This window comes from Danaus plexippus, chromosome 11, assembly GCF_018135715.1.
Source record: "Danaus plexippus chromosome 11, MEX_DaPlex, whole genome shotgun sequence".
Lineage (NCBI taxonomy): Eukaryota > Metazoa > Arthropoda > Insecta > Lepidoptera > Nymphalidae > Danaus > Danaus plexippus.
Genome location: NC_083544.1, coordinates 7,183,137 through 7,196,236, shown reverse-complemented (window position 1 = coordinate 7,196,236; position 13,100 = coordinate 7,183,137). Strand labels below are relative to the sequence as shown.

Below are 13,100 nucleotides of genomic sequence, written 5' to 3'. Positions count from 1 at the left end.
TCATATTCAATACTTATCAGGATCTTTAACGTGTTTTATAAGTGATACACAGATGTTATAAGAAACATTCAGTCATACATTCTTCAAGGCTCTATACGCCTTCTCATTGGAGCAGAAAAATGTCGCAAGTCCAGAAGAAGAATCACGCCATATAAATGTAAGTTAATTGATTGTTAGAAGCAACGTAAATGCAATTGAATATACGTCGGTTCGATTATCCCAGAGTTGTTGCTTCTAGAGTTAAAAACTATCTTTATGTAAAAAATATCCTATAAAAAGGTACAAACTGGCAGGAAGGCGAATTCGTATTGAGCGGATATTGTAGTACGTAGTTAATTTAATTCCGGGAAATACTAGCATCGTTGTCCGTAACTTTTAATACGGTAAAGACTTTGAAGTTTAAGATAAAATGCAACGTTTAAATCAATTTTTGTATATATAGATATTTTCTGGTGTATATATTTTCGTTTGTATTTAGCTAAAAAATATTATAGTTTATGTTATGACTTCTTACAAGTAACCCTTAAAGTAACATTCTTAAATAAAATTTATATTTAAAAGTGTGTTGTCACAAAATGCCAAATTACACAGCCATTAATCAGTTGGTAAGCGAAATGCAGTGTGAGTTCCGCCGCAATAAAGGCCCGCAGCTATAAAAGCTAAGATTAAGACATGTCCAGTAATAAATCTATAAAAGGTTAGTTTTAATATCATATTATGTTAAAATCATTATATTATAGTTATATAGAAATAAAATGTTTGGGTGGTAACTAAAATATCTTTCGAGAGAAATTATATCGAAACAAAAAAAAAGATTAATAAATGGTTGAACTGAGTAAATGACATTTAAAGAAGAAATTAGGAAATAGTATGTTATAGTTATGTACTCTTTAAATTCGAATGTTTAAAGAAGTTAATAAAAATTATGTTATAATTTTAAATTCACACCTCGATTCAGCTGTAATTATTATGTAAATTTTTGTGACAACTTTCAAAGTATAAAATGTTAAATCACATTCACATCTAAACCTCGATAGTAAGTAAAAGAAGTTACAAAATTATAAAAAAATATTATACGTTTTTTTATATTTTTGTGTCCCCAATATTTGCAAATAAATTAAATATTACTTTCAGTTCGATTAGTAAAAATAATAAAAGAGCAGGTACTAGTGCTTAGGTTGTTCCATCATTTATACTTTGTAGTCCCAAAGGAAAACACAAAAACCTCTTTAAAGTATAAAATATATCAAAAAGTCACCTTTAAAAAAAACAGTTAGAAGATAATAGCGCACTTTGACAGAAAACCTCATATAGTTTTCAAGAGGAAATAGTTTTGTTTAAAATCAAATTTTTATTACTAGCAATGGCTGTTTCTTTGCCTATGGAAGCAAATCCTGAAACTATGAACAAATACCTTCAGAGGCTTGGCGTTTCTAACAAATGGCGTATGGTTGATGTTATGGGTTTAGAAGGTGATCCTTTAAAATGGGTGCCACGGCCAGTTCTCGCTGTTATACTTTTATTTCCGCTTTCTGAGCATTATGAAAGACATCGCTCTCAGCAGGAGAACGAGCTACAAATCAAACCTCAGCAACCTCCTAAGGACGTGTTCCATTTAAAACAAGTGCTCAGTAATGTGTGTGGGACAATTGCTCTAGTGCACAGTATCGCTAATAATATTAATACCATCGATTTAGAAGATGGTATTTTAAAAGATTACTTGAAGTCCGCTTCAGGCTTGGACGCAGCAGCTAAAGGCGCTCTTTTGGAGAATTCAACACATATTTTTAGGGCATATGAGGAAGTTTTAAACTCAGCGAATAATCCTGCAAATGAAGACAGCGAACCTGTGAACAATCATTTTATTACATTTATCCATAAGAATGGTAATCTTTATGAGTTGGATGGTCGTAAGTCAATACCTATTAACCACGGCCCAACGACTCCGGAAACTCTGTTGGATGACTCTGCCAAAATTTGCCTGGAATTCATAGCTCGCGAGCCAGATAATATAGGTTTTAATGTCGTTGCCCTCGTTCCTGCTCAATAATATTATAATTGAATGTAGTTTTCTTAGTATGTTAATAAAAAATAAACAAAGGGCGAGACATTTGTTTTAGTGATTCACTGCTCCGTATTTAGCAAGGTCTCGGATGATGATAAATCGTAATTTACTTTTCAATGTTCACATCTCAATTAATAAAACGGTGCACACTTAACACGACTTCTGCATTCCTCCTCAAAATTCTCTATCTTCGGAAACTAATTAAAAATTCGCCTCGGCCCCGTAGCCTTGTGTTCAATTGGGACGGTATAACTTCATTTATAAACGAACAATCTTGTCCCAGATAAGGGCTGGCGAGAAAACAACGAAGAGCGCAACTCGCCACACGCGTGTGCGATGCGACCAAGAAAAAGGAAAAATTAAACAAACAACCTCAAACTTTTAAATGGAACGCGAGCGAACAGCGTTAACTATGGCGATACTGAGAAGGACGCGACATCGGTAAGTCACGTCACCTAATAAATGACGCTGGCTCTAAAATAAATATATAATATTGTATTTGTGTAAATAAACAAAATAATGCGACGGGAACCCGAAATGCTTTAAATATTCAAATGAAGCGAGCCGAGGTGAAATACGAAGGTGCGCTCGCTCGAGTTGAGCCCAATTAAATCGGTGCCACTGAGGTAGAAATTAAAAACAAAAGGAGGATGACGGGGGTCCAGCGCGCATTTTTCTCATGAGTATTATTAGCGCGATGTCAACCCACAAAAAATGGAGTTAGAGCCTTGTCGTGCCTGTGATCATTATCGATAACATACAGCATTTTGTATTGTTTTGATAAGTTTGATGCTCTTCCATTGGGACGTTTTGTTGACGTTTTATTCGCTCTACACATATGATCGATACGGGGTCTAATACGTTGAGATTGTCTCTTAAATTGCACTGTATTTTTTTTTTCATTTAGATCTGAAACGAAAATACACAGACAATTACGATCGTCTGTCGGATATTCGTTACAGAATATCACAACAGCATCGGTCATGGTAATAACTCACGCTGGCTCGGTGAGAACAGATTTAATATTTGCCTATAAATCAATTACATGCGTATAGCCTCTTAACGCTCTGTTATTGTTACTTTCTTCTATAAGATAATAATAAATTGGAGTATAATCTGAAGATTTTATGTGTACTGAATACATATATATAACATATATTTACATTTATATACTTATTTACACAAAAAGTTTAATTCTGGTTGCGTAGTCTTCAAACATGTTGGATATCATTTAAAGAAATTTTTTTATTTTAGTACCATTCATATAAATTATGATACAATTAGTTTTATTATTTATATTTAAGACCATATTCAGATATGTATATAAAGTAAAAAATATATCCTATTAGAATAAGATTCATTAACACCCATCTCGACCTCCATACAAGAGCTCGATTTATTCAAACAAAATACATTTATTTTAGACAATGAGGATCTAAGTGCTTATTGGAAGGCTGCCTCCTACCAAGCATAATAGTCTATTATTACACAAAGGAAAATTTACATTGCGCGTTGACTAAGCTTCGTGGTAAAAGGATATGAGGGATTAAGTAATGTAGGGTGATTTATGGGTAAGTTTATGTATATGATAGTGTGTAAATGTTGTTTGGTTGCGAGGAACTCAGCGGGCGTCCCGCGGCGGCCTACCGACGCTCATCACTATTCAATAAGTTCCATTTATTGAAATTACATAATTTGTGTGTGAATAATGACGATTGTGATGGATCTTCGTGGGCGATGCGAGCGACTTAAACCCGATTAACTTTTGACCGCTTCAAGATATTAATAACCTGTCTATTCAACACTGCATTACTTGCACTCACGTTTATCGTTTACAACTTTGAGTACGAGCTCTCGAAATTGTTCGAATGAAACGCACATGAAGACTTTTATATAATAAATCGTTATATGTTTGTTTAGAAAATTAAAAGCTAAGGCAACAATAGGTTTCGAAACGATCACGAACACTACAGTATTTGTTTTCATATTAATTTGTTTGTGAGATGGAAGTTTTAAGGTTGCATTTTGCATGATTTATGCATGCTTTAGGCATACATCTTGTGAACTGTTGTACATTAGTCGGTTATGATTTATGAATACATAATGTCTGTTTTGGTCACAGAATTAACAACTGTTAGATCGATTGTCCACTAACTCAATAAGAACATATATTTGTTTTTTCATTACTAAATTATTCTTTTTCTAGAAGGCATTCTTTGCTTCAACTCTTAAAACAAAAAGGTTAGATGTTAACAATTCAAACCTTCATCCATTTAATCAGCCAAAAAAAATAAGTCCACAAATATTCGAATTACATACGAAAGCTGCAAAACAGCTTTTATAAACTACATAATAAACGTGTGGCCATACTTGTATATACATATTAAATCTTCATCATATAATGAGTAGGCGTCTTTATGTGAAAAGTAAAATATACATCGAGCCGTCCTCAGCCACGAAGCTTTTACGAGTTCTGAGAAACTCGAAACACGAACCACGATCTCTGAAAACGGTAAATTGTCTAAATTAAATTAGGCGGAGGCTGGACCTCGTGACCTGACTCCAAACTGAAGTTAGATATATTTAAGTCGAGGAAGTTATAAAACCAGATAGACGGACATTCCTCAACGTTGGAACATTTTGTTTACAACTTATGTTGATTTTACGTCTACCCATTTAGTAAATCATATGCACACCGTTGTACAATATCTAAGTTTTATATTGATATATATATTACAATCTAGATAAGTATATAACAAAAGTAAAATATATGTTTGTTTATATACAAATTTTCTTAGTCAGAATAAATATATATATATATATATATATATACCTGTAGATAAGTTTGATTACGGACCAATATCTATTAATTGAATACGGTTTCACCTTATATTATAAGAAAATATTTTGTTTATATAAAGATTCGGTCCAACGCGGACGAAGAAACGAGTAACAGCTAGTGTATATTAAAAAAGTAAGTAGCTATTTCAGTCCTTGATATATTTTAATCTTTTACCTGGTCACTCACATAAATGGCTTTAATTTATTTATAATTGAGATAAATTATGATTCACATAAAAACAGGAATAAAATAGCAGTTCGGGGTTAAATCCGGCAGCGGCCGCCCGCGGAGCTTCTAATTCCACCAATTAAATTAACTTTAAAATATTGAAAAATACTTTATGACACTTAAATGACAATATCTTTACAATATATAAAACATTAATCTAAAAATAAAATTAAGAACTCGCAGACGTCACCAGTTCAACTGTATTTTTTGGCATATTACGCCTTATAGGTCATATCAAGTCAGCAATTTCTGCAATGTATTACATCGCTATCCGGAAACCAGATCCATATTGCCAATATTGCTTCGCTTCTTATAATATAACGGAAATTATGGCGTCGTTTATATGTTGTCGTAACACGCCATAAACTTAAAGTATGTTCGTATTTCGATTGAACTTTCCATCTGATTGGATTGTATGACATCTTATACATGTTACATAGTCATTTGGATAGAGACTCGTTCGAGATTCGTGGAATCTTTGTATGTCCAGTTAATTATTGAAGTGTTTGGTGGGGGTAGGAGTGGGGACTGGGTAGATTAATGAGCGGCTACCGCTGGCTTATCGCAGCATCTGGGCCATGAGTGATCATCTGTCGTGCGCCTGCGCTGCAGCATTAGTGATGATCAAACCTACCATCGACATGCCACTTTATTAGCTCCAACGTATACATTAAATTCTTACTATCAACCAAATTGTTTCTTATAAGTGTATTAATTGGCGAAGGATACGTGTAATATATTGCTCGAATTTTACATAAAGAATCAACTATTCTATAAGTCAAGCTGTGTAATGAATTGAAACGAGAACTTCGATAGCATGTGGCTGTATAAAATAGAATAGTGAAGTTCTCCATCCACGGAGCACATTTAAAGAAACATCGACACAGCATCAGACATCACTACCCGTCGTGATATGACATTGGCCGCATTGCTTCCCAGAAATCATACTCATCGAATACCTTACGAGCCGCGTGTACAATTCCACCGGCTTTTTTTCTCCGCTCCATAGTTTTATTGGGTGCATTGAAATATTTTTGTTTAGATTAAACGACGTTTAGCCAGTAGATGGGTACATTAGGATTAATGTCGGACATCAGTTAGCTCAGTGTCCCCTTACATTGTTCGACACTGACGTCCGACTGTCATGGGCATTGAGTATTTAATGGTATGCTCAAAATATTGAATGACTCTGAAGGTATCGATACAATCTCAGTGCTACTGATTAATTATTCAAACCTTTTTGTAGGTAGCCAATGATTTTGCATAAAGGTTGAACGTCCACGTACTGTTAACGAATTATAATTGAAAATGTATTTGTTTTTACTTCTATTCAAATTCATTGTCCTTTTAAGTAATGTTTATACTTTGTGGTATTTATAATTCATATTTTTTTTACAAATTCATAGTCTTGTTGAATTTTATCCAATGACTGCTTCGTTAGTATCTTTTTTTTACAGTGCCTTCTGGCAGCGATACTTTCGGAAAATAAAATAAAATCATTCATTTTATTTATTTAGGTAATATCATTAGCCGAACGAGTTCAATAGGCAGCTAGCTAAAACAAAAGTAAAAGTCTCGATACTATGATCGTTCATCATGCCCCTCATTACTGAACATTATCGATCGCCACAATCCAATTCTGAAGATCGATTGATTTGTATCGAGACATACACTGATCGAGTACCAACCTACATTCGGTACATGGACTTTATAACTGAAAGTATAGAGGTTAAATTGCAATGAATAGTTTTATTGTGAGTGCTATCAATATGATAATGAGTACGAATTTTTCTATTGACATGCCCGTAATAAGTGTATGAGTTATAGCTTATTGTGCCTGGCGAAGATATGTTTTGGCTCATTTTAATCAAGCGTCTGTCTTTTAAAGAGCAATCGCTTAAGACTACTTTGCATAAGAATACTTTTAAAATAGAAACTGCAATGTATTAAAATAAGTAGGTTTTAATGAAAACTAAAACTTATTTTTTCATAGAACAAAATAATAAGATTACCTGAATAAAATTATCAAAATTCTTGTTTTTCTTTAGGTACTATTCCAAGCTGTCCAACTACACACAGACATGACACCTTACTTTTCTCGCCAAGTCCCACATAATTAGGAACGGTTATTTAAATACAAAGGCTAATTTAATAAGTATCCCGACTCTCAAATATCAAAGTTGTCAAATAAAAAACTACAAAGGATATAAAGATGGCGCTCGGAGACAAACGAACGCCCAGGCCGGTGTCATGGGAAATGAGATTCTTTATACTTCAAATAAATTGGGGTTCATTTTTTAAACGACACTTTTTATATTGTTTGGATATTGAGCAGTACAATAGGTGGACAAGAACGGCTGTTAGGTAACATTTTTAACATCATTATAAGTGAAAAGCAGTGACTGATGATGTCTCGCAGAAGCTCGTTACTTCGGAAGGCTTATGGTTACTTCCAAGAACGTTCACGTAGGTGGCTGTTGTACGAGAGGGCCGTTTATAATAGTGCAATATTTATAATGGTTGTCCAAATAGGAATATTAAGTAGCTGCGGCGAGTTTACTATTTAGAAGATATCTGATACCAGCATTAAGAAAAAATATATTTGAATACTGTTTGCTCTCCGTAGTAATGGACATAGGAACTTGAAGTTTGACATAAAAAATTTATACGTTGCAAAAAATTAAACAGTTAGCTACTGACAAAAAATATTTTACTGTAAAAATACGAATATTTTTTGTTATTCATCTTTTAAATTTATAAATTTTCCGGCAATGGATATATAAAAAAATATTATACATAATGTAAGATAAAAAAACTTAATTTATTCTTGTACATAAATAAGTATGTAAACACGTCACCATGAAATATTGTGTTTTAACACTCAATTTAGAAAGTCGTGCAGTTAATATTACATGCTTGATCGGTGTTTAAATTTCTTTTTAACTATATTCCCTTTTAACATATTCGTCCCGAGGAAAGTCAACATTTTTTTATGGATGAAATTATCAAGCCGATGTTACGCCGGAATCAAATAATTTTCCAGCTATTTCAAATACATAAGACGTATATTTAAATACATCATATCGTTCCAGGGGGTCGGATCAACGGTAGCGGCCTCATCTCCCGCTGATATACTGTCATTTATCCATTAATATCTATTATAAACATTTCTAATTACCCTTCAAGCCTGTTTGGAAATATCATCACATCTTTTTGATAATTCTCTCATTTTCGATTCAGTTCCAGTCAATATGCAGGACAACTGTAAACATTTACTTATTAACATAATATTAATTAAAAAGACGCTCTTAATATATATTTTTTCATCTGAATACGACATTCATCAATTACAGGCATTTTAATAAGAATTTACAAAACCAATAGAAAGGAATTCGAAATATTTCTATCGAACCCTGTTTTCTTTAGAAGCTCCGAATTCTTATCTATAGTAACGACTACAGATTAAATTAGATATAGATAAGTTTTTGTCTACATAAAAACATGGCCGGTCAGTATTTTAAGTATCGACATGAGTTTGGGGGCGAGACGAGATAAGTTATGGACGAGATATTGAAACTGCTACCGAATGTATGATACGGTAGCTCTCATTATATAACCGATTACAAGCTATTCATTGAATAACTGATAACAATTTAAGATGACGCTGAGAAATGTCCACGTCAAAAGTTTTAATGACGTTGATAAAACAAAAAAATGTTTTTGTTTAACCTATCCCATACAACGTTACGTTGGGACGATGAATAGGTTTAGGTCTAGGACTGCTCCATATAGTAATATGTCGATAGAAATTAAATTATGCTAATCAATTAGTATACAAACCTATTTAAATGGTTTAAAAAAGCATTGTTTGATTGATACAAATTGTATCCGTGTTAATTTTATGAATATACGTATGGGTCTCAGTGATCGCTCGCCATTCTAATCTAAAAGCCGTCAACGCCGCTATCTGGAACGACCTAGTAAACCAAGTATACGACCCATAAATGAGTCGACAAAACGCCGCCGGCGATGCCCTAATCGCAGTGATATTCACTAGGAAGAAACTGCCAATATTTACATCGTTAACATAAACCAGCACAATAAAACTTAATGGTACGTCAGGCTGAAGTTTATGCTAATCGACTATAAAAATATAATAAAATCATCGTGGCGGCGTCCCGTGGATATGTTTCCGAGATTCCGCTGTGACGCTACCGCCGTAGAGGACTATTGCTGTTTATATATTATTGGACGATCTCATGCAAATAAACGGCTAACTGTATTTTGTTAGTCACGATTTTGTTTAAGACGTACATAATACTAATTATCTAAGTGACTTTGATATTAAACAGTATATATAATTAAAATATATTTTCTTGTTAATTTATGTATAAAATTTATACAATAATATCTTACGATCTCTCTTAATAATACGAGAAGAACAAATACTTTGGCAAATAAGATTCACTCAGATGAATTACAGTACCATATATTTATGCAATAAAATGTCATTCGCTCTTATAAATTATACTAAAAGCTTGAACGTATTTCTCGCTACCAGCCTAAAACTAGTCTAGACATATTTTTAACCGGTTCCCTCCTGTCTAATCATAAACACAGGTAGCATATCTCATCATCTGGCCCGCGACACACAATCCATTCCCGTTATTAATGAATACAAACCGTTTTTACATTTTCGTCGTTCTGACACTCAACTGACAACTGATTATTTATCAAAGTCCGTACAGACATCATCAACGAATTTAAATTATATCAGAAAGTTATGTGTCGAAGAAAACATTCCTATATAAACTATCGCACGAATCATTGAACATGTCGTTTTTGCTGTCGATATATAGCACAAAAGATAATTCCCGCCTCTAAGAATTATTCCAGTGTTAATAACGTAAGAGTTTCAGTATTCCAGGAACAGATTCTTTGGAAAATCTATTGAACCGTGGCAGAGGCTCTTTAAGCTGCCGCGTTACGATTAATTCATGTAAAATAATTAAATTAATGAATGTACATACAACGCTTCACTAACCAAACATTTTCTTTTGCCGTGTTTTTGTCTTGTTTCGTATTCCGAAGTAAAACATATTTCCTTTTGCTAGTTCTCAACAGCGCCGATTTTCTTGTCACTTATTATTAATTTATGATGGTCACGTTTTAAGCGTAATTAGGACGATGTTATGATGTTAATTCATAATGTGATTATAAAATCACGTTTGTATAATTTATAGCATTTTCCTTTTTGTAGCATTCGCTTTTTAATCAATGTGAGGGACGGCTTTGTATGGCATATGCAACATTGTCGGTGAAATATCTGAATGAATGCTTTTTTGTCACTGATAATACATTCTATAAATATTTATAAAACGTTGTAACATTATAAAAAAATTGTATTCTTAATTTATCGTTAGGGTATTGAACAAGATTTGTGTATGTCTGACAGATCCTTGTGGTTAATATATGATATCCCTAAATCGGATTATCGCAAGTCATTTCTAAACATCAACTTAAATGGTAACTGCGGAACTGTAATCTTCATATCACTATAAAAGGTAAGCCAGTGTAGTCTTCAAATCTAAGACAATACCGTAAAACGTAATCAACGCGTATTTATATAAGACATCAAAGGTAAAGATGCAATCGTCAAAAATACAATAAAGCTCAACGATTGAAGTCCCCCGACAAGTTGTTGGACCTCAGACGTCACGTACTCACGACACAGTTTGTTCTCAAAATAAATCTCAGTTTTAGGAACACCATTCATTTCTCAATCTAGATATAAAATTGTGGTACGTGTCAACGCTGTTTGTCTCAATAATATATTTATCATAACCTCTCGCTGTTTTGATGCCAAACGAACAAACGGACCCGTCAATACAATACAGTGTGATAATTAATGTTTTAATAATAAATTCCGTTTGCTTAGTTATGTAGATTATTCTGGAAACAAAACTTTACGATTGTGATTTAAAAATATATATATTTATTTAAGTACATATATTTAAACAACCAAAAATCTAATGAATGAGACATATTATAAGTATTAATAATTAGTGTATTTTTTCGAACAGATGAAACAAAAAAATATAAAAATTCAAAAAGTCATAACTCCGATATAGCAAAAAAATTTACATGACGAAGGCAAGCAAGGGAACACGCGCTGCCACAGACATACATACATACACAAATAAGCAATATATAGAAAAGGCCAATTTAACAGACTTATTGTCTCTGGCCGGGCATAATGCGAGGCACGGGAGACGCAAAAGGACCACGAGATGCGGACTCTCCGTCCGATACAAAACAATGGTATTTAATCAACGATGATAAATGCTGTATTCGAGCACGTTTTTTAACGATACTGCTGTATTGTTTTGGCGGGAGCTTACCGTTGAATACTGAGATAAGTCGCCGTTGAGAGTGGCTTAGCTGACAAATTGGAATAAAAGAAATATTTATTCGTGTTGGCCTCGTGAAATCTTCGGTTTTGGATTCGTATTGTGAACATTCCCACATATTCTTGCTCTTCCTTATCTTCTTATTTTAACTTCGTATGATGATAAGATAGCATCGGATAAACTGAACCGTATGAAATTTTGATTTAATTGTCATTAACACTTTTGCTTTTTATTTTTAAAAAATTACACATAAATAAAAAATATATTTCTTGAGACTACAAAATAATGAAGCTTGAACAATTTTTAATTAACTAAGAACGGCGTCATTTATATTTCTTTTATATAAAATATAAGTATTGTGTTTCATATAAAAATGGGGAACTTCATCAATATAACGTAACATCAAAATATAAATCCACATAAGGTCCGATTTTCTCTGGGGGCAAGTCGTGCAGTTTTGTATAAATCACGATATTTTGTTGAAATAACGCGACTGAATTGATCAGCATCTTACAGTGTATGGGTCGGGAAATGTTCGGAGGTGATCGTAAATTTGTGCGGTTTAACAGCAGGATGCCTGCGTCTGCGACGGATAGAGCACCGACTTGATTTATGACGAAGACAATGAGCCATGTTGGAGCTCGCGGAGAAATTGTTACAGGACCTGCACGGTAAAAATATTTATGTAACTAATACGCTGCGGCTTGGATGCGTGCGTATTGTATTATTTTTTTATATTTATTAAATAAGATGCAAGTTTAAAGACACGACAAAGTAGAACTATATGGTTATATTTTTTTTTCTATTTTAAGTTTCAGCAAAACGTGAATTTTTAGCGCACGCTACGATTACATTATGAAAAAACATATCATTTTATTTAATTTAATTCAAACTGTGACTATTTAGTTAAAGGACCTAAGTGAAATATATTCTGGTCATATAACTTTATAAGAAATCCATCAATATCAAGAAACAAAAAACAAATACCCATATATGTGTACAAACAGAGATCACTTCTGTAGTTTTGACTTTTACGAACATTCGAATATAAATTAATTGTTACGAGTTTACAAATGTCGTTCAGCTTTCTAAAGATACATGTGAAAGAAGCCTTGTAATTTAATCTTTTCGCTGAAAGCGGCCATTTTAGGCGCATTCATTTGATCAATCACGTTAGTATACGGGAACAACAAAAACTACGTGCTTTTCATTAATTAGCCATCAATTCTTGTAAAGCATGACTCCACTCTTATGAACGGATATCCATCAAAGAGGAATACCAATAAGCCACTAGTGCCATCTCTCACCTCGCGTTCACTCGACTTTAAGCACATAAAACATACTTTATTGACAGGATTTCAATGAAAAAGTAGAAGATGGAAGCGGCTGCATAAATCATTCGCTCTCAAAACTGGCACTAGCGGTGTGCGCTTCGATAAGATTCCCAGGCATCTGCAAAAACAATTATGTCGCTCCGAAATCTTGTATGTGTGTTCTCCTTTTGTCTTTAGACGCTGGTGGTTTGGCGCTGCTGTGGCATAATGCCTGCTGATAA

At 33.4% G+C, this 13,100-nt stretch overlaps 1 protein-coding gene across 1 annotated transcript; it reads left to right on the top strand.

Moving 5' to 3' along the window:
- Positions 1–1,292: 1,292 nt before the first annotated feature.
- On the top strand, positions 1,293–2,616 carry LOC116765843 (ubiquitin carboxyl-terminal hydrolase-like). Its single transcript, XM_032655464.2, has one exon. It carries the CDS (start codon positions 1,364–1,366, stop codon positions 2,048–2,050), a length of 687 nt encoding a protein of 228 aa, XP_032511355.2. The 5' UTR covers positions 1,293–1,363; the 3' UTR covers positions 2,051–2,616.
- Positions 2,617–13,100: the final 10,484 nt, after the last annotated feature.